The 21,599-nt window shown below is 44.7% G+C and overlaps 1 protein-coding gene and 1 long non-coding RNA gene across 2 annotated transcripts in view; one reads left to right on the top strand and one right to left on the bottom strand.

Annotated features, from left to right (window-relative positions):
- The window catches only part of RELL1 (RELT like 1), a 63,385-nt gene extending 60,235 nt beyond the window's left edge, over positions 1–3,150 (bottom strand). The window contains exon 1 of the mRNA XM_041752757.1: positions 2,879–3,150. Within this exon, the coding sequence (XP_041608691.1) occupies positions 2,879–2,966 (88 nt within the window). The 5' untranslated portion in view covers positions 2,967–3,150. The remainder of the gene's footprint in view (positions 1–2,878) is intronic.
- Positions 3,151–3,736: 586 nt separating this feature from the next.
- Positions 3,737–21,366, top strand: LOC121490106. Its single transcript, XR_005987502.1, has 3 exons — positions 3,737–3,955; positions 14,765–14,928; positions 21,054–21,366. It is a non-coding gene; the product is annotated as an uncharacterized LOC121490106 (long non-coding RNA).
- Positions 21,367–21,599: the final 233 nt, after the last annotated feature.

Genomic DNA, 21,599 nt, shown 5'->3' with positions numbered 1-21,599 from the left:
TGGCCTGTCTCATTTGAATTCAACTACTGAAACTCCCAAATCATCTGTTTGATTAATTTCTTTGAGGGAAGAGGGAGGAGAAGGGAATGGCAGGCACTTTTCAAATTTTTCATTTCCTCTTTAAATTAGATTTGGGCATGGAAGCTTAGGCTCTGAGGATGCTTGCTCAAAACATTCTGTCCACTGACAATGTTAATATGTGGCTGTACAGCTTGGTCGGTGGCTACCTGGCCAAAGGAGAACCCAGAATTTAATAAAGCTTATCCTTAGCATCAGCGGAGGAGTCAGGAGGCTGGATGGAAGCCCGCAAAGCCATAGGGCCTTTCCCTCTCCATCAGCCTCCAAACCTTTTCCACCCACTCCTTTCTAGAAGGCTGGGCCCATTGTCTGGTAGAGAAACTAATAAGCCCAAAGGTTGAGTAACCAGAGACCTTAAGGCCATAAATAAGCCAAGATGTGGAAAATCATCCCTTCTGGTGCTTGTGGTATACAGTTTCGAATGCTGCTTCTAAGAGACGAAAGTTTAATGAGATTCTTCTAGGAGGCAGGAAGAAAAAGAGACATTGTCACTACCCACTGTGAAGTTATCTGTCCTTTTCTCTGCTTCCCAACTTCTGTTAACCACGTGCTTACGATTTTAGGATGTCCTACACTCCCTATCTTAGAATCTCAACAAGACTGCTGAGGATGATTTCTGCTCTCTTTTTCTCTCTGGGGAGAAGTGGGATACAGTAGAGAGAATGAACTTTAGAATCAAGCAAGTGAAGTTATTGAAAATACATATAAAGATGCATACACACGGGCATGGGTGTGTGTGCGCGCGCACACACACGCACGCACGCACGCACGCACACACACACACACACACACACACACACACACACCCCTCTCCTAGTGGTTCTGCTTCTCCAATTAAATGCTGACTGATCCATTAGCTACATAACTCAACCAATTATTTAATTGCTCTGGGCCTCAGCTGCCTCCCCGTAAATAAGAACTTTATGGGGCTCTAAGAAATAAGTGTACAAAAAGCATATGAAGTGCCCAACTCAAAGCTTGGCATAAAGCAAGCACTCGGAGTGGCTGCCTATCTCTTTCCCCCTACTTTCCTAAAACATTCCCTGCAAACATTAACACTGTTGTAGATCCCAAGAGGATCAGATGCTAGCTGGTCAGGACACCTTTTTTTCGTACAGGCCTCAAGTTGCACTGGCACATTTGTAACTCTGTACTCTTTCCTTTTTAGATATCTTGTTCTTCTTAAATGGTAAACTTTTAAAAAAAAAAATTTTTTTATTGGAGTTCGATTTGCCAACATATAGCATAACACCCAGTGCTCATCCTGCCAAGTGCCCCCCTCAGTGCCCATCACCCAGTCACCCCAACCCTCCGCCCACCTCCCTTTCCACTACCCCTTGTTCAACTTTCATCAAAAAAACGTTGCTATGCAATTAGATGAGAACTTTCTTCATCACATTTCAGGCCTGAGAGCTGAGTGTTGCTCAGCGATCCATCGAAACACAAACTTACCCCAGGAATGGATGGCCCCTGCTGATGGCTGATTACAGGCATGCCGCATGCTGAATTTTTAACAATCTGACTCTCAGGTGAAGCTATTCAAGTTCTGGGGCAACTGACTCTAGCTCTTCAAGTACTGTCTACAACCCTGTGTCCAATTTGAACCTGATTGTGCACTGAAACACAGGGTGAAAACCAAAATTTCCCACCCAATAATACATGTCACTCGCTGCCGTCTCCCCAGGAGGGATGACTGGAGGAAATACGGGCCTGCTAATAAAGGCTCAGGAGACACTCTCCATCCTGTTCCCTTCCTAACATGTTCTGTCTTCTATGAAATAGTGAAAGCCAAAGTGATAAGCCAGTTTAAGAATTGTAAGCGATCGTTATCTTCTCAGGAGTAAGGAGCAGATATATGTGTTGTTATGGAGGAGACAGTCCCGGTTGGAAGGCTTCCAGGTGCTTATTATTATCTGGACGTGGAAGAGGAGCTGCTCGAGCCTGGAAGAGCTTGCTGACGTAAGACTCCAGGCTGCGGTAACCCCAATTGGCCAAGAAGGCATACATTTATTATTATTTTTTTTTTTAACTAGTGCTGTCAAGTGGCAATTAGGAGGGGAGACGGTGTGGCAAGGAATCCCTGGGGTCTACGGCCATAAAAACAAGAGTGTGAGACTGGACTTCCGTAAAAGTCACACCTCCTCCTAGGTTTCAATTAAAAAGCTCCTGCTCCAAATTCGTCATTGAGGACAGCACTTTATGGTCCCTGCTGGTGGCTTCCTGCTCTGACCACGGAAGGTTCCTTTTGTGGTGACAGGAATTGACTCAAAGAAGAAGAAAAAAAAAAAAAAAGTAAGTTTACAAATGCGCCTTCCCTTTTCTTCCAAGCCTGACTGACCCGGGACATGTGGGGAGGACATCTGAAGCCCCCAACCTGTTGTAAGAATCCATCAGCCGCTGAAATCCGTGAAAACTTGGGAAGGAAAGAAATGGAAGTCCCCAAGGTCTGAAAATATAAGAAAATGTAAAAGGTGGGGGCGGGGGCAGCACGGCGCACCCGGGCGCTGGTGCCGATCCTCCGCTCGCGGGGCCTCCGAGGGCTCGGCCGGCGGGAAGCGCCGCGGGGTCCCAGGCAGGCCCGGCGCCTGCACCCCCGACAGCCGGAGGGGCGGCGGCGGGGCCGGTCCGCGGAGCAGCGCGCCCGGCGAGCGGGAAGGGGCCGCCAGCCCCGCCAGCCCCGCCAGCCCCGCCAGCCCCGCCAGCCCGGGGCTCCGCGTCGGGATCCCGCGGCCGCAGGGCGAGCGCAGCTCAGCGCGCAGCGAGGCCGCCTCCCCGGCGCCCGGGCCCCCGGGACACTCACCCGGGGCCACCAGCGGCGAACTCGCGGTGCCTCCCACGAAGACAGCGGCGGCCAGGACCGCGGACCCCGAGAGCTCCCACGGGGCCATGGCCGCGTTCCTTCGCCCTCCTCCGCGGGGCGCCGCGGCCCGGGCTCCGGCAGGCGGTGCGACTCGAGAGCCGGCGGCCGACGGAGTAGCGAGGCTCGGCCCCCGCGCGCCGGGAGCCCAGCGCGTCCAGGACCCTCCTCTCCCGCCCCGCCCACCCGGCCCGGCCCGGCCCGGCCCGGCCCGGCCTCGCCCCGCCAAACCCCGGCTCCGCCCGCGGCTCCGAGCCCCGTGGCCCCGCCCACGCCCCGCCCACCTGCCTGGCCCCGCCCCTCCCCGCGGCCGCAGCTGCTTCCTAAATTCGACCGCAGCTTCTGCCGCGCGGATCCGGCCTCGGCCCCGCCCTCCGGCCACGCCCACCCGCCTGGCCACGCCCCTTTCCGCGGAGCCCGCTTCCTTTCTAAATTCGACCTCCGCTTCTGCCGCGCGGATCCGGCCACGGCCCCGCCCCGGCCACGCCCACCCTGCTTGGCCACGCCCCTTGCCGCGGAGCCCGCTTCCTTTCTAAATTCGACCTCCGCTTCTGCCGCGCGGATCCGGCCACGGCCCCGCCCCGGCCACGCCCACCCTGCCTGGCCACGCCCCTTTCCGCGGAGCCCGCTTCCTTTCTAAATCCGACCGCCGCTTCGGCTGCGCGGTTCCGGCCACGGCCACGCCCACCGGCCACGCCCACCAGGCGGGCCCGGCCACGCCTCCCTCCGGCCGCCCAGGCCACGCCCACCCGCCTGGCCCCGCCCCTTGCCACCGCGCCCGCGGGGGTTCGGAGTCAGGCTTGGGCGCAGCCGCGGGGATTGCGCGGGAGCCGGGCGAGGGGGCAGGGTGTCCGCGGCTCCTCCTGCCGGCTCCGGGAGCAGGCGGGCGGAGGATGGGGAAGAGGGCGAGCGGGACAGGAAGCTCCAGATGGCCTGACCTGACCCTCGTCGGAGTGGGCACGAGCTTCGGTCTTCGCTGGCCCTGCCCTCCGTGGCCGGTGCAGAGACGGGCGCTGCTCTGTACGTGAACTTCCACCGTTTGAAAATAGAAAAGGCAAATCGTTTAAATTTCTTCCTATCTCCGCTTTCCCTTAAGCTGCTCCTTATGGGAAACAAAACTCTACATACCCGCAGGAACAAATTGCTTTTGTGTGTGTGTGTGTGTGTGTGTGTGTGTGCTCACGTTGCACTTTGCAAATACTTTCACGAAATAGCTCTTAAAGTGCCTCTGTTGTGCCCAAGATTGCGAATCCGAGAAACCACCAAGGAGCCGACACCGATGCAAGCGCACGAGGGTTTACTAGCAAGCTCGAGCTTGGGTCCAAGTATACCCGACACAGCGGAGCAGGGACGTGGACCCCGAAGTGGGTTACAGCTGGTTTTTTTAGTCTGGTCTAGAGGATTTTCAGAAGGGGGGAGGAATTTCTCAAGTTCTGTTTACATTCTGATGTGGGGCTTTCAAGGGCATTGAGCTCTGTTCTCATTCTAATATGGGACTTGCTACCACGGGCGTGGGCTCTGTTGTCTTTCTGATATGGGATTACCTGGCGGAGGACATTGAGGACATTCTGTAGTTTCTCCTATAAAGTTCAGCTCTTATTCACAGGGGCCTAAGATGGCTGTACTTGTGCTAATGCTAAACTTGAGGTGGAATGGCCTTGATTTTTCTCGGCCTCCACACCTGGTCACTTAGGATCTCCTTATAGCCTCAGGTCAGCTCTGTGAGGTGAGTAGTATCTCTATTCCACAGGCCGCTGAGTTAACCCAGCGGCTCCTAGGATAAACTGGAATGAACTTGTCTCCATTGTGTTTGCTCCCTGCTGTGACACCACACACTGAGAGTCAGAAGTGGCTTTGAAGTTAAATCATCACATGCATTGATTAAACAAGAAGAGCCTTTCTGAGTAGTTCCTACTTTCCTGTACTATAGAAACCCCTGAGGCAAGGTCAGGCCTTCAGCAACTCAAGGTCACAGGCCTGGTGAGGCAGGTGAGGTCTGGGGGTCTTTACAGAATAGGGCTCTTCCTTGGCTTGACTGTCATCCTCCAATTTTTTTTTTTTAAGATTTTATTTATTTGTTCATGAGAGAGACACACAGAGAGAGGCAGAGACACACGCCAAGGGAGAAGCAGGCTCCCTGCAGGGAACCTGATTCCAGACTGGATCCCAGAACTCTGGGATCAGGACCGGAGCCAAAGGCAGATGCTCAACCACTGAGCCACCCAGGTGCCCCTGTCATCTTCCAATTTTCAAAAGATTATTTTCTTGTTGCGTCCTCGCCACATAGGCTCTTACAAACATTGACACTGAGATGGGAATCCCCACGACAGAAGCTTAGGTCTCTACAGATAGCAGGGGCTGAAGGATGGGAACCTCTGCCCTTTGAAGGGGAGTGAGGTACCACTGTGTGTCTGGAAGATGAAGTAGTTTTATACCACCCTAGAAATTGAGAATGGCTACATTTGAAAAAAAAGGTCCATGTGGTTTTCTAACTAAAAACAGGAGACAGTCCTGGACCTAGAACCTAAACTGTAAACTATAAACTGTAGCCAGGACCAGCTATATAATTTGCAGAGCCTAGTGTCAAATGAACATCCGGGTCCCTTTGTTCAAAAATTATTAAGAATTTCAAGATGCTGGTGCACCTGGGTTCAGTCCATTAAATCTGTGCCTTCTGCTCAGGTCATGATCCCAGCCAGGGTCCTGGGATGGAACCTCCCATGATCATCACTGGGCTACTTGCTCAGGGGGGAACCTGCTTCTTCCTCTCCCTCTACTACCACTCCCCCTGCTTGTACTCTCTCTCTCTCTCTCTCTCTCTGTCAAATAAATAAATAAATAAATAAATAAATAAATAAATAAAAGCTTTAACAAGAAAAAGAATTTCAAGATGCCTATTACAGAGCATTAAATCAATTGTAGAGCTCTTCTAAGCATGGAGCCCTGTGTACAGGCCATACACCCATAAAGCCAGCTCTGGTTTTAGCACTTTGAAGGCAGCAAAGTGCTTGAACCAAGATACCTGCACAAAATGTAAAATGCTACCTGAAAAATGGATGTTTCACACTTTTTTTCACAGATTGAACTTACTAGTAAAAAAGACAGAATTGTTTTTGTTTTTGTTTTTTTAAGTAATCTCTATACCCAACGTGGGGCTCAAACCCACAACCCCAAGATCAAGAGTTGCACGCTCCACCAGTGCCCCAAGACAGGGCCATTTTAAACAACATATTTGAACTGGATGTCTGTTCACGGCTCTTCACAGATAAAAATACAACCCTGTAATTAAAGCTGGACAAAACCTTAGTAACCACCTATCAAGCCCCTTTAAAGATGAGATAGTTAAGTGACTTGCCAGATACCTCATTCCTAGTATGAGCCACGGTTGGAAACCAAGGCTCTGAAATTTCTCTTCTCAGACTTTTTTTGCAACATTTAGCTGCTTCATACAGTCTCTGCAGATACCTTCCTGTCACATAACCCCAGATACATGCATTTGCACATCTCTGTTAAGGGGAGAGAGGGAGTGAGAAAGGGATGAAGAAAGGGAAGAAGATAGGAAGGAAAGAAAATCAAGCTAAAACTATTCTCCAAAAAAATAAAAATAAATAAAAAATAAAAAAAAAAATAAAACTATTCTCCAAGGACTTACCACTACAGATTTGCTTGTACAATTTGAAAAGCCCCACATAGATGCATCTAAAAGCCATTGTTTGTTTAATCTTAAATGTGAAAACTTCAGTGTGCTAGAAGTTCTCTTCTGCATTAGGAAGAGGATGTCACGTTGCTTCTGAGGAAATAAAAACTGACACCATGAGACTAAGTGATCTTCCCTTTTTTTTTTTTTTCAGAATAAGATTAAAAGATAGTAGGTAGAAATAGTTGTTAACAATAGCTCTGATTTATTCATTCCTTAGATTGAACCCCATCCCATGGTGAGCACTTTTCCTGTGTTTTTTCAGCAAATCCTCATAACTTTATATTTTGGGAAATATTGCTACTGCCCTTCACTACAAAGCTGAGAAGACTTGAGATATGAGGGATTAAGAAATTTACCCAAGTCATACAGCTGCTCCACGGTGTTGCTGGGACTCAAATCCAAGATCAGCTCACTGCAGGCCTGCACTTGAACTTCTGCTTGTACTGCTGCCTCCAAAATTCAAAACACCAGCCAATCCGCTCTCTGTTTCCAATACAAAGTCTCATTCTGTCTTTGCATGCTTAACCTAGCCTTTTGGCACTCTGTGTCAACAATTACATGGTTTGTTCTTCAAGAATATTTATGATGGGGGTAGGTTATAAATAAGAGTTTGGGGGGATCAAACTTACAAGCTTATGCAATGTGCTGTCCTTTCTGTTTTTTGTTGGCTTAGTTTTGTTTTGTTTCCAATGTTCTTGTAAGAATTCAGTTAATCATTCCCCTTAGTAGAAACCTTTCCTGTTTTCCTCTGTGCCGCTAAGGTGGTAATTTTCATCACCATCATTTTAAATGCGTAAGACTCAGTTGGCTGGTATTTACCTTAATTAATGTAGAAAAAACTTCCGCAGAAGGTCTCTGTAGAATTTCTTCTTTCTGTGATTTAGATGTAGTCATGTTTCCTTTTGAGATGTTATATCCAGGAAGAAAGCTGATAATTAAAAAAGTATATATATATATATATATATATATATATATATATATATATATACTTGCAGGGGGATAAAATAATATATATTATATATATATATATAGTATTTTTTTAATATTTTATTTATTTGAGAGAGAGAGCACACGAGTGGTGTGGGGGCAGAGGGAGAAGCAGGTGTCCCTAAAAGTGTATTTTCTAAAACCTAGGGTTATTTTCATCTAATAACAAGTATGTACCATGTTCCTAGTACTGACCTGAGAGTAGGAGGTTGGAGGGGAGAGTCGCTGCACATTTAGTAAAAGATCCTAACCTTGCTTAAAGAAACTCCTCAGCCTACCTAGAAAAAAGGAAACAATAGTGCAGTAAAATGGGGATGGTCAAAGGCCCAGGGGTGGGGTGGGTGAAGGTAGAGTCCTGCCAGTGACTCACCCTGTGACTTTCAGCAGCTTCTCTTTGGTCAATCTTCTTACCCATAAAATTCAGCCAGGGGCGGGTGGTGGTGGTGGTGGTGGTAATAGGATGATTTCTGAAAGTTGCCATTCAGCCCAAAGATTCTACACCATAATAAGTAATCAGCTGACAGGGTAAAGGGTGTCAGAGTCAGGCTAGAATGAAGCATTTCTCAAAATTATCAAAACACAATGGGTCAGATAATTCTTTGTTGGGTGGCTGTTTTGTGCACTGTAGGATGTTTAGCAGCATTCTCTGCCTCTACAAACTAAATGCCGGTAGGAATCTTCCCCCCACCCCCAGCCCCCCAAATTGTGACTACCAAAAATATCTCTAGATGTTATCGAATGTTCCGTGGGGGACAAAATAGGCCCCAGTTGAGAACCACTGGCTAGAGGAATTCCAAGATGACAAAAGGATTGTAAATGGAGGCTCTGAACAAGGCTTCATGGAGAAAGTACAATTTGGCTGAGTCTTGGGATTAAAGTATAATTGGGCTGAGTCTTGGGATTAATGGAGAGGTGAGGGAAACACATGAGCAAAGGTACAATAGGAGAATTTGCATGGTGTCAGCTGCAAGATGATAAGTATTCATGAGGGAAAGGAGAGACTGGGTTGGCAATAACCATGGGTAATAGCTGAGCATGAAAGTCAAGAAAAGGAGAACTGACAACCTCAAATGCCCGTGAATTGTCATAAATTATAATAAATTATTCTATCACCAAAATACATTTTTTTTAGGGATGGTGAGAAGAATTTCCATTGTTCAATTAGACCGTTTTCATCATAAATCAGGAGCTGCAAATACAGAAATCTTCATTTTGCCCTTGTGCTTGGTAGAGTCCTGAGGAATCTGACAGGTTAGCAAGAGCGTCCTTAATCTCTGCTCCTCCATAAACCACCATGTTGCACCTTGTTTCATGGGCACACATTCTTCTGAAAATGGTATGTAAGGGACTCAGGCCATTTGCTGGTAGAGCCTCAAAACCAGGTGGATATCCACTGACATGGTTGTTCTCAGTGAAGACCAAGAGAGAATTACGGTGAGGAACCTCATGGTGTGGGCCCAGCAAAACCCAAGACACACCATTCAGAGGACACACTCTACAAGGTACAAGGTGCCTATCTTAGGCAAGCTTCCTTTTGATTGCAATCAACAAAAACTTATTAAATACTAGCTCAATAAATATTAAATGTATTATAAGGGTAAACTCTCTCATGGATATAAAAAAGAGCCAGGCGTCAAGTCCTCAGGCAAATTAGAACCAACAGCAGTAAATAATAAATATAGGTGGTGAGGCTCCTCCTCCAACTCCCCGGGGCAGCCACATCATCCTCACTTCTATCTCTTTAGCAAGTATATGCTTCCTCTCTGTGTCTCTTTCTGCCTCTGTCTCTCTTCTCTCTCTGATTCTATCTCTGTCTGTCTCTCTCTACCATCTGCTGCCTGTTTGTTATTTATCTTGGCCAGGGCCTCCCAGAGCTGCCTCACACCCAGGCCCCACTCAGCATGACCTGCACAGCTTGGCCGTGGATTGATTTTCCCCTGTCTCAGGAGAACATGGGGCTGCCCAGCTGCGTGCAGCTGTTCCTTCTAGATAGGGATGTTGGTCATGGTCCTCGAACTAGCTGACAGGTTCTGTGCAGAAGCCAGCAGAGGCAAGATTTTCCTGAAGACAGAAGTGATCATCAGTGCATGGAACTAGAAGGTATTATGCGAAGCAAAATGAATCAGTCAGAAAAAAATAAACATCGTCTGATTTCACATATATGTGGAATTTAAGAAATAAAACAGATGAACATAGGGGAAGGGAAGAAAAAACGAGATAAGATGAAAACAGGGAGACAAACATAAGAGATTCTTAACTCTAGGAAACAAACTGAGGGTTGTTGGAGGGGAGGGCGGTGGGAAAGATGGGGAAACTGGGGGATGGACATTCAGGAGGGCACGGGGATGGACATTCAGGAGGGCACGGGATGTGATGAGCACTGGGTGTTATGTGTAAGTGATGAATCACTAAACTCTACCTCTGAAACTAATAATACACTATATGCTAATTAAATTGAATTTAAATTTTTTTGAAAGTGATCATCAGTGTCAAGTGTACAGAGTAGTCCAGTAAAATAAGGACTGGAAAGTTCTCCAGCAAATCAGGCACCATGGAGGTTACTGAGGGTGCTGCAAAAGAATATTAAGGGAAATGGGGAGGGGAGGCCAGAGTGAAGTGGACGAAGAAGTAAAAATAGTCCTTGAGAGTTTTCTTTCCAGAAGCTTGGCTGAGAGAGAGAAAAGAAAAGGAGGGGTAGAGGGGCCTTGGGAGTCAGGGGAAGACTTTTATGGAGTGGAATTGATTTTATGGGATTACTGGAAAAAATACAGAAAGGAAGATGTGTGGGAAGGGGGATAGCTAATGCCATGAGATCCAGAGAAGATCCCCGATAGGATCAACAGCATAGGTGTTGTGGGCCTTGAACAAAAAGCAAACACCATAGGCTCTGAAATTGAAGATATACATACTTGCAGGTGGGAGATAGAAAATTGAGGAGGTTCACGTTAATGGAGGCAGAACCATGCTCTGACAATGGAAGGGAAGGGAAGATCCAAAGGTTTTGAGGGAACCATGGTCGGAGCCGTCAGTACAGGCATCTGGGTTGTGTACTGCACAAGGGCACCGCTTCTGACCTTATCCCAGCATGTGAAAGCCAGAGATTCTGGCCTCCTGGCCAAGTCTTGGAAAAGCAGAGGAGAGCTTCCTCCCATAAACTCACACTGCCCGCAAGGTTGTGCACACACGTGGAAGAGTACACATGTACACTCTCACCGGGGTTCACACACGTTTACACACTCAGGCATGACTGTCTCCTGTATCAGTCATGCTCTGAGCATTCCTTGAGGTTTTATTCTCTCATCCACAGAAACCTGACTCATGCCAACCAGGAACCAACCCTGCTTTTCTTTCCCTGGGGATGTGCTGGCTGCTGACACTGTGAAGACCCAAAGTCAGGGGCAGGCGGGGTGGGGCAGGAGGGTGTGGACAGGTTTGAAGCTCTCGGCCCGTCTGTGTGGGCTGCTGGGTATGCTGACCCCTGGGACCCTGGCAATCCTACTTCCTCCTATCCCAAGGAGAGAGCTCTCCAGATCATACAATATCAAAACTAACTGGAGGAAGGGGCACTTCTTGCTAATTCTTTGAGATTCTGAGAGTGATGAAGGTTTGCATGTCCCTGAAGGGCATGGGGGAGTGGACTGGAGCGCGCAAGGCTGCGTTATCACTGAGGCTACAGCTGGAGCTGGAGCCCATGAATTTTTCATGGGCCAATCTGCTCAACTGAATGATGCTCTGTAACTGTGCCTGGCAGCCCAGGGCTAGGAACTTAGAAGGCAGCTTTTGCGATGGATCCAGGTTTAGGGTTGGTTTTGTTTTTTCAGGAAAGAGCTTTGACATCTTAAAGGTTTTTCAAGTCATCTAGCAGTTTTTAAAGGGCGCAAGCAACAAGCTTCAGGGTAGGCTGGCTAGGCATGAAAGGGCGGGGTACCGGAGAACTTGAGGGTCTGGTGGAGCATGAGGTGCATGAATCAGGGTGTTGGGGTGGAGCGTCCAGAGAACCACAGATTGGGAGGACCCTTTCGTGACATGCAGATGCTGCCAATTTCTTTGGAACTCTGAGCACCCCATAATATACTCTTTTTTTCTTCCTTTTGGCACTGCCAAAAAAGTTGATCTGCTTGGCTAGGAGGCTAGGGATTATGTCCCTCGGGGGCGGGGGATAGGGGGATGATCTTCTCACCCCATCCTTGAGCTCAGTGTGGATGAGCCCCATAGACCTCCCAGGCCCCATACAGCTTCCACCTCCAGCATGCCCAGGAAATCAGCATGTGCACTTTGATGTTAAAGGTTTTCCTGAAAGGGCTATGGGGAATCAGAAAAAAAAGTAGGAAAAAGAGGAAGAGGAAGACATTCCAAAGATCACAGAACATTGCATAGCTTAAGCCAGACTATAGTTATGTGAGGTATATGAGTTTCCTGATTGTCTCTGTGTGAAATAACAAGTTATTTCTCCTAACGGAAATGTAATGCAAGTCACACATGTATTGTTAAATTTTCTGGTAGCCATATTAAAAAAGAGTAAGAACTGGGGCATGCTGGGCGGCCAACTCTTGGTTTCGGCTCAGATCCTGATGTCGGGAGTCCTGGAATCAAGCCCAGGTCAAGCTCCCCGCTCAGTGGGGAGTCTGTTTGAGGAGTCTCTCTCTCCTTCTGCCCCTCACCCTTCAGGGAGCACATGCTCACTTGCTCTTTCTCCCTCTCTCTAAATAAATAAATAAATCTTTAAAAAAAATGAATAAGAACAGGTGAAATTAATCCTAATAGTATATTTCATTTAACCTAATGTATCCAAAATATTATCATCTCAACACGTAATCAAAATTTTGAAATTACTAATGAGATGTTCTTAATGTTCTTTTTACTGTGCCCTATCTTCAAAATTTGGTGGATATTTTCCATGTATAGCAACATCTCAGTTTGGACTAACCACATTTCAAGTGCTTCATAGCCACATGAGGCTTTGGTACCATCTAGACCCAGGCTTGAGTCCCTAGATGACTGAAAGCCTCTTGGATGTCTATGCTCTGCTTTTACCGCTAAGGGTCATGTTTATCAAGATTCCTATGTCCTTCTGACCCTACAGGAAGCCCGGGGGACCCTTGCCTCCTAAAGGGTTTCTGTGTCCACTCTATCTGCAGATACTGTGAAGAAATAACAGTACCAACTAGTTCACATGTGGTAGGGACTGAATGAGGCTTTAGGGTTCTGCCCTGGGTCTCAGCATTCATGCTCAACTCTTTCACTTGGCCAAAAGGGAGCTGAGTGCAATGAACATCCCTCCCCCACCCAGCAGCCCAGCCCCACCCCACTCCCCACCCTGAGACTTAATGAAGAACTTTGAATGCTGAAATTCTAATTCATCTTTTCTCCTGTAACCACACATCAAGATGGAGGAACTGGGTAGGCCAGCTTCATCTACTTCAAAGCAATCACACAAGTTTTTTTCTTGCCGAAAGAACTTTGTGTTTGACTTTGGAAAGGCAAGCTACATCAACAATCGCTTCTCCCTCAAAAGCTTGATTCTACAGGTCTTATAGTCATTTTGTGTTTCTGGTTGCTCCAAGTCATGCAATGGCCTCCGAAACAGAGACTGTGTCTAGCCTGTGCCACCCTCCCACCCACCAGCCCGCTGCCAGAGTGATCCTTTCAAAAGCCTTAATGTAGCAGAGAATCCTCTGCCCAATGCCCTTCCAGGAGCCAGCCCTTTGCTGCCTATGGAGTCACATTAAAACCTTTAGCCTGATGTAGCCTATCTATCTTCTGGGTGGTTCCTCTCCATGCAGGCAGGATCCAGCTCCTCTCTCTCTCCATCCCGCACTCCTACTTTTCACATATTCAGGTTGTGAAGGTTGGTCTCTTGACCTCTCTGACTCACACATGGTCGACTGGCTCCTAACTGCATTCTGGGCACAGTTCTTTTTTTTTTTTTTTTTAAAGATTTTATTTATTTATGACAGAGACACAGAGACACAGGCAGAGGAAGAAGCAGGCTCCATGCAGGGAGCCCAATGTGGGACTCGATCCCGGGCCTCCAGGATCACGTCCTGAGCCAACAGTTCTGGGCTAGGATGGCCACTCTGACTTCTAGGAATGGCTGCAATTCTCTTCACTGCCCCCTCCCTCCCCAGACATGTATGCTGCTTACTCTTCCCCTCTCCAGCCCCCCACACACAACATACTAACACAAAGGTGCTGCATGTAACAGACTTTTCCTAAAAGTTTGACCAATATCCTCTGTGGATCCAGCACACACAGAACAAGAAAGGAGGCCATTCTCATAATTCTCTCTCTGGGTGACTCAGTGGTTGAGTGTCTGCCTTCAGCTCCGAGCTTGAACCCAGAGTCCCGGGATCCAGTACACATTGGGCTCCCCACAGGGAACCTGCTTCTCCCTCTGCCTATGTCTCTGCCTCTCTGTGTGTCTCTCATGAATAAATAAATAAAACCTTTAAAAAAATTTCTCTCAGCCATCACGGGCATGGAAAACTCCTTATTGGAAGTACAGCACACTCCTTGGGTCTTTACTCACCTCTTTGCTTTTAGGATTAGAGCAAAGAGCCTTTCCCTTTCCTCTTCTAGAATGTCAAGGCCTTCAACACACTCCAGCCTGCCTCCCCACAAAAAGATCCTAAAAATTGTGATGTAAAGGATTACCTGATTTTATTCCCGATTTCCGGGGTTTGGACTCCTCCAACGCGGTCTATAAACTGAAATAAAGGGGTTTATAGATTTGGGTGGGGGAAAATATCACATCTTTATTAACCTTGCAACTATTCATTCAATTAATCTTAACTTATTCATTCAATAACTATTCCTTATTTTCAATAATCTTGAAATGAAATTTAGCATCTCCTTCAATTATGAATGTAGGCAACAACCCACAGTGCTTGCAACACTGACACCCACAGAAATCAGGTATTTTTGTATCTATTATAGCTGTTCAGGTATCTCAAAATGTCATTTATACCCATTATTATTTTGAAATCACTTTGAAGTTTAAAATTTCAAAAGATTTAAAATAAGATCTTGTTATTTAATATGTGAAGTGGCATATATTGCCCTACCACAATTTCTCTTTAATTTTTCAGTAACAGTATTTCAATGTAATTGGTTTCTTTGTAATCCCATATATTTTATTTCAGATATTTGAAGATACAATTTGGAGAAGAGACTCCACAGGCTCCGCCGTACTGCCAAAGGGATCATACCCAAAAGCACACACCAAAAAAGTATGGAACCCTTGCCCTAGGAACTGCCTTTGCATAATCCGCCTCCTCCACCCCCGAAGAATTTTCTTCTGTCAAAGGTATCTTCCTTCCCTGCTACTGCTTCTCTAGAAACTGACTTGGTTATAACCAAGGTCTGGGGATTGTATATTCACTTCGCTGGCTAGCTAAATACTCATTTCTATAAATTTATTTCATGGGGATATTTCTGTCCTCACCCATAAATGAAATTTAGAGCAAGCCCCATGATCTTCCTGGTACCTTAAAGGTAATAAAAGCTACTCTGGACACTAATTAAAAGTTCAGTCTTCTGTAATGATTAAAAACTCCTCTCCCCAACGCTTGTGCCCTTATAGACAGGACACCTGCACTGGGAAGGTTGTGTCGTCTGTTTACAGAAGCACACCTTACTTTGTTTGGAATGTGGTATCTATTAGATCTTGATGCCTTAGTTGAAACAGCAATCTGGACCTGTTGTAATCCATCTTCCTTTTACTCTTTCTCTCTTTTTCTTTCTTTTCCTCTCTCTACAATATTAACCTCTATGCTTTCATCTCTCATTATTCCTTTACTTAAAGTCTATGCTGCAGCCAAATGGGTCTGCTTTCAAGTTCACCAAAGGCCCCATAAATATTCTTATCTGCTCCTTCTTCAACATCTGTCACCCTTCAATGTCATATGTGTTCTCCACCTTTAGTTAGAGATTCATGTCCTGACTCCTCTGAAAACAATACTCTTAACCATACATCTCTTAAGGTACTCTGTTACTTTCTGATCTGTGGGATACCCCCTCCTTCCAACAGATTCCAAACATTGAGGAAATCCACAATGTTTTATGTGAGTAGAGAAGGTGAATTTTTAAAATGATACCAGCATGTTCTCTCCCTGGATGTTAAGGAAAGAAGTTCTTTGAAATACATATTCCCTATTACAGGGTGTGGAAAGGGTAGCTTGAGTATGCTCCACTGACCCAGGATAAGGGTGTGACTGGACTTTTGCGGCCTGAACAAAGGTGCCCTCTAACCTCTGTGCTACGCTGGACTCATAATTACAAAGGTGGTAGGCAAATTACAGAGGGGAGCCTCTTTGGGAGAAAGGGATACCCACATTTCTCAAACTTTAATATGTATACATAAAACACCCAGGGATCTTGTTAAAATGCAGATTCTGAAGTAGTAGCTCTGGGATGGTACCTGGGCTTTTGCATTTTTAAAAAAATCTCAGGGATTGACAATGTGGCCACAAGCAACACTTTTTTTTTTCACAAAGAACACTTTGAGTAACAAGTATCTACACCTCAAACTATACTTTTGAGGTTCAACATTGTGAGAATCTTATTTTGTGGATTAGGATAAACCCCACTGAGGTTCTTTGGCATGTGCATTAGATACCTATTGCTCTATAACAGAATTATCACAAACCTAGTGCCTTAAAACAGCACACATTTATCTCATAGTTTCTGTGGGTCTGCAATCCAGGTATGACTTAACTGGATCCTGTATCAGGATATCTCATGAGGCTGTAATCCAAGTGCCGGCCAAGCATGGGGTCTCATCTGAAGGCTTGACTGGAGAAAGATCCAATTTCAAGCTCAATGGCTATAGGTAGGATTCAGGATTCACTTCCTTGTGGCATGTTGGCCTCTCTCAGTTCTTTGCCATGTGGGCCTCCCTAACATGGCTGCTTGATTTCTCAAAATAGACAAGCTGAGAAGGCAATATAGAGAGAATGTACCAAGGTACAAGTTACAGTCTTGTGGAACATAACATGGATATGACATCCCATTGCCATTGCCATCCTGTTGGTGACAAGTCAATCCTAGGTTTCACCCACACTCGAGGTGAGATAATTACACAATAACATGGACAGCAGGAGACAGAAATCATTGGTGGCCCTTGAAGAGCCTCCTGGCCATGGTAAGAAAGAATGGGATGGGCTTCAAAGGGAAGATGACCCTGAAGGAAGAGTCTGGGCTAGTGGAATGGGCAGAATGATGGCCTCTCAAGGTTGTCCATGTCATAGTCCGTAGAACCTATGAATAATATGGCAGGTATCATAGCAAAGAGGCATTCAAGTTGCAGGTAGAATTAAGGTTGCTAATCAACCGATTTCAAAAATAAGGAGGTTATTCTGCATTATCCAAGTAGGCCCCACGTAGTCAGAAGGGACTTAGAAGTGGAAGAGGGTGGCCAAACAGTAAATCAATCAGAGGGATATATAAGTATAGAAGTATGGAAGACAGACACAGAGAGATATAATGGTGCCGGCTTTGAAGACAAAGGAGCCAAAGAATATGGGAGCTCTTTACAAGCTAGAAAAGGCAAGGAATCAGATTCACTCCTACAGCCTCCAGAAAGAAAAGGAACCCTGTTCACACTTTGATTGTATCAAAATGACTTCTGCTAGATTTCTGAGTTGGAAGCATAATGAAGAGATTGGTTCCAATATTTCTAACACCTACATTTTGCTGATTAAAGCTTTGTATTACAAATTGATTTATAAATTTAGTGCAATTTTCATTTTCTTTTGGTTTTTTAGTCTGCTGTTTCTTTTTCCAGTATGTTTTTTTATATTCCCTCTCTTAGAATTGAGGAGTGTCAGAAGTGATAAGCATTCTGGTCATGGGCAGGAAGAAGCAAATAGTATATTGAAATGTCACTTGGAGAAATCAATCCCTCAACCTCTCTTAAGCACTTGGCAGCTAAAGTAGGTGAGAGATACTGAAATGTTGTTTTAGATGCAAAAATACTGTGAAATGCAACAAACACCTCCTTGGGGGATTAAAAAAAAAACTTTACATTAGTTGATCATCATATGAACCAAGGTGACTTGGCCAGCTCTCAATGGATACCAAAGGTCCTTTGTCTGGTCTACAGCCATTCCAAGCAGCTGCTCCAAGGCAAGACGATTTCTAGGACCATGGTAGGGGATTGCATCCATCACATTTTGGGGCAACACTGGAAAATGTTGGGTGGGATTTGCTTTTAAGCACCTCCTCACATTGTTTAACTCACTCTCTTCTCATCTTTCCCCTGCTTACCTTCAAGAAGCTTCCCCAACCTAAAATTACACCTTTTCCCATTCTTCGGCTCAAAAGCCAACACTACACTGGTCTCAGCTACATGAAATGTGATTCATTAACTGGTGTTCAGTCCTGCTAACAAGTATTCTTATTTTCACTAGGAATTCAATTTTTAAATCAGTCCCTTAATACTGTTCTCAGTTGACTACTTTTTCACATTTACTAGGTAACTACAAAATGTCCATCAATGTGATGGTCATTGAAAAGGAAAGGTTAGGGAACATTGGTTTATTATAATAGCTAGCATTAAAATACTCATACATGTACCTATTTCATGTGTCTTCATATAAATACAATATGAATGAATATATAATTACAATATGAATGAATATATAATTCATTATATACAGGGTGCCTGGGTGGCTCAGTGGTTGAGCATCTGCCTTTGGCTCAGGTTGTGATCCCAGGGTCCTGGGATCGAGTCCTTCATTGGGCTCCCTGCAGGAAGCCTGCTTCTCCCTCTGCCTATGTCTCTGCCTCTCTCTCTGTGTGTCTCTCATGAGTAAATAAATAAAATCTTTTTTAAAAATCCTTATATACATATATGTATTTTACAAATATTCCTCAAATGTAAAGTATGTAAAATTAGGATTCATTTATGAAATTGCTAACATTCAACCAGGCTGATTCCTTCTACAAAATGATATGTAAGGATCTTCCTGAGTAATGAACAGGACTTAAAAAAGCTGCTTATACAAAAAAAGAAAAGAAAAAGACAAACTTGTAAAAAGTTAAGATAGTCAGTTGTAAAATCATCGAAATTAAGTGAAGGAAACGATTTTTTAAGTGATTTGATTATTTTTACCTGAAGGAAAGTAAAGGTTTGAGTTAACATGCTTTTTCTGCTGTGACATTTTGATTTCTCTGTGGTTGAAACGATTTCCTTATTGCCGTGTGCAGATGGCCTGGTGTGTTGCTCTCGGCTTCAGCATCACCTCCCTCAATGCTGCCAGCTAGCCCACAAACTTATCTTCTAAGTCACACTTATTAGATCCCTGATGAGTAACAAGAATGAAGGCAGGCCAAAGACAGTTTCTAGGCCTGGAGATTGCTATTAAAATGCTTTTAGCACCACCAACCTTTCAATTACCCATTGAAACAGAAAAGGAGTCCACCAGTGATTTGCTTTGTACCTTGGATTTTATTCATCTTTTTCCCCAAACCTCAAATATTTGCACTTTTTCAAAAATAATTTTTCCTCTAGCAACTAAATGGTTTATGCTTATTGAAAAAAATATGGAAAAGTGAAAGTCATCTTAAGCTAATCACTGAGAAATTACCATGTGGTATTGTATTTTTTGGGGGGGGGGGGTTCGTTGTTGTTGTTTGGTTGGAGGTTTTTTTCAACTAAAATCATTAGCATTTTCTCATGTCATTAAATGGTCTCCAAATGGTCTCCAAAAACATGTTTTTAATGACCATAAACCATTAACTATTCTCTTAATATGGACATCTACCTTAATTTCTGCAGCAGGGGATGCCTGTGTGGCTCAGCGGTCTAGTGCCTGCCTTTGGCCCAGGGCATGATCCTGGAGTCCCAGGATCAAGTCCCAAAAAAAAAAAGAAAAAAAAATTTCTGCAGCAGTGTGATGAGAAACAGTCTTACTCATTAACCATTAGCTACATATCTACATTTTAAAGGATGTATTTCTAGAAGTAGCTTTAAAGATTCGTAGTGAATAAGGAAAATTTATTTTATCCAGGCTTGTGCCAGGAGCCTTCCTAGTTCTTTTTTACTGACTAGATCTTTTAAGATGGTGCTGTTCAGAACTTTGGGTGATGGTGAAAAAAATCCAGATCTGCACTAATATGTAGCCACATGCCACATATGGCTATGGAACACTTGAGTTGTGATTAAGGAGAATAAGGAACAGAAGGTTACATTTTATTTTGTTGTAATTAATTAATATCAAATTTAAACAGCTGCATGTGGCGAGCTCATACTGCATACAACACAACTGGAAAAAAAGCAGAATGCTGTTGATTATACCTGGAGTTTACTAAGCCATATATTTTTTTAAATTTTGCTTTCAGTGCAAAACCCACATTCACTCTAATTATTGGCATATGAAACCTTAATTTTTTATCTACATCATCTTTCCTCTGCCCCTTATTTAGTAATTTAGTGATAAGTTTTGATGAAAGGCAGTATACAAATGACACCCAACAACCTAGACAACTGGTACCTTACAGAAGTCATAATGATTGTAATGACTACAAAGAATCAAAAGACAATTAAGAAATTATGTTTGACAAAAATTAATTATGTTATTCAGATTTTTAGAAGTAACTTAAGATATAATAAAACTATAGCGTGATTCAGAATGCCAGAGAGATTTGAAAGACAAATTACCCCAGAATTCTGCTAAGTTCTAAGGAAGCACAAAAATCAGCCCACGTGGTGGTTCTTAATTCACATCTGAAAAAGGTTAAGTGAAATTTTGGCTCATCTTTGGGAGGAAACTAATCAAGTTACACGTTCTCAAGACAAACCATCTCCAAGCTATGATCTTACATAGTTTACACTTATTTCCACTCCATCACTTAATTCTGTTGTGTGTTGATTGAGCCAACATCAACAAAACCTCAGAATCATCTTACTTTCTCCTATTTCAAATACTCTTTCTACCTTCTATCACTTTTTTCATCAAGATGGCTTCTGCTCATCTTCCAACTCCCCATAGAGTTGGAAGTTAGCATCATTCATTACATTCTTTACTTGTTCATCAACACCTGTCTTCTCCATACTAGAAACTTCTTGAGGTTGGGTACCATGGGTCATGTTGTCTTCTTCATTTTTATATCTGCAGTGTCTGATGTACAGCTAAATCTGTACTAAATCTGTATCTAATATCTATTTATATCTCTGTAGATATATGTAGTGGGTACCTCATAAATATTAGATGAACACATAAAGGAGTTAAATCTCCACAACCACAACGGTATCATCGGGTTTTCATCCCCAGTGTGGATGAGGAAGTGAGGCTCAGAGACAATGCAACATGATTACTCTGGATTGCACAGCAAAAAGCTGGGGGAAGTGGGATTTGAAACCAGAGCTCTGGCTTCAAGTCCAGTGTTCTTTTCATTACATAAAAGCCGCCCTCTCATTTCCTTCTCTAGACTGGCATTGACACCCACCTCTATCTCTCCAGCCTGAGACCCATCAGCAATGGAAGCAGTTCCAGTAAAAGCAGGGCTGTGATGAAAACAGCTGCCGCCACAGAGGAGGCAAATGCAAGCACAGAGCTGCTGCTAGAGCCAAATGCTCTTCTCATTTCAGAGTGAATTACCCTGCTCTCTCCAATCTGAGAAAAAAACACCACAGACTGCAGCTCTCTTCCTGTATAATAGATACTACAGCTCCATTGAACCACCATCAGAAAAATCTACAAGGGGCGCCTGGGTGGCTCAGTGGGATGAGAGTCTGCCTTTGACTCAGGAGATGATCTCTGGATCCTGGGATAAAGCCCTGAATCTAGCTCCCTGTTCAGTGGGGAGCCTGCTTCTCCCTCCCCCTCGGCACCCCCTAGCCCCACTATCAAATAAATAAATAAAATCTCTTTTTCAAGATCTTATTTATTTATGAGAGACCCAGAGAGAGGCAGAGACATAGGCAGAGGGAGCCTGATGTGGGACTTGATCCCAGGCCCCTGGGATCATGACCTG

The sequence above is a fragment of the Vulpes lagopus genome, chromosome 4, assembly GCF_018345385.1.
Source record: "Vulpes lagopus strain Blue_001 chromosome 4, ASM1834538v1, whole genome shotgun sequence".
In the NCBI taxonomy this organism is placed as follows: Eukaryota; Metazoa; Chordata; class Mammalia; order Carnivora; family Canidae; genus Vulpes; species Vulpes lagopus.
The sequence above is the reverse complement of the archived record's forward strand: the minus strand, read 5'-3'. Positions and strand labels throughout refer to the sequence as shown.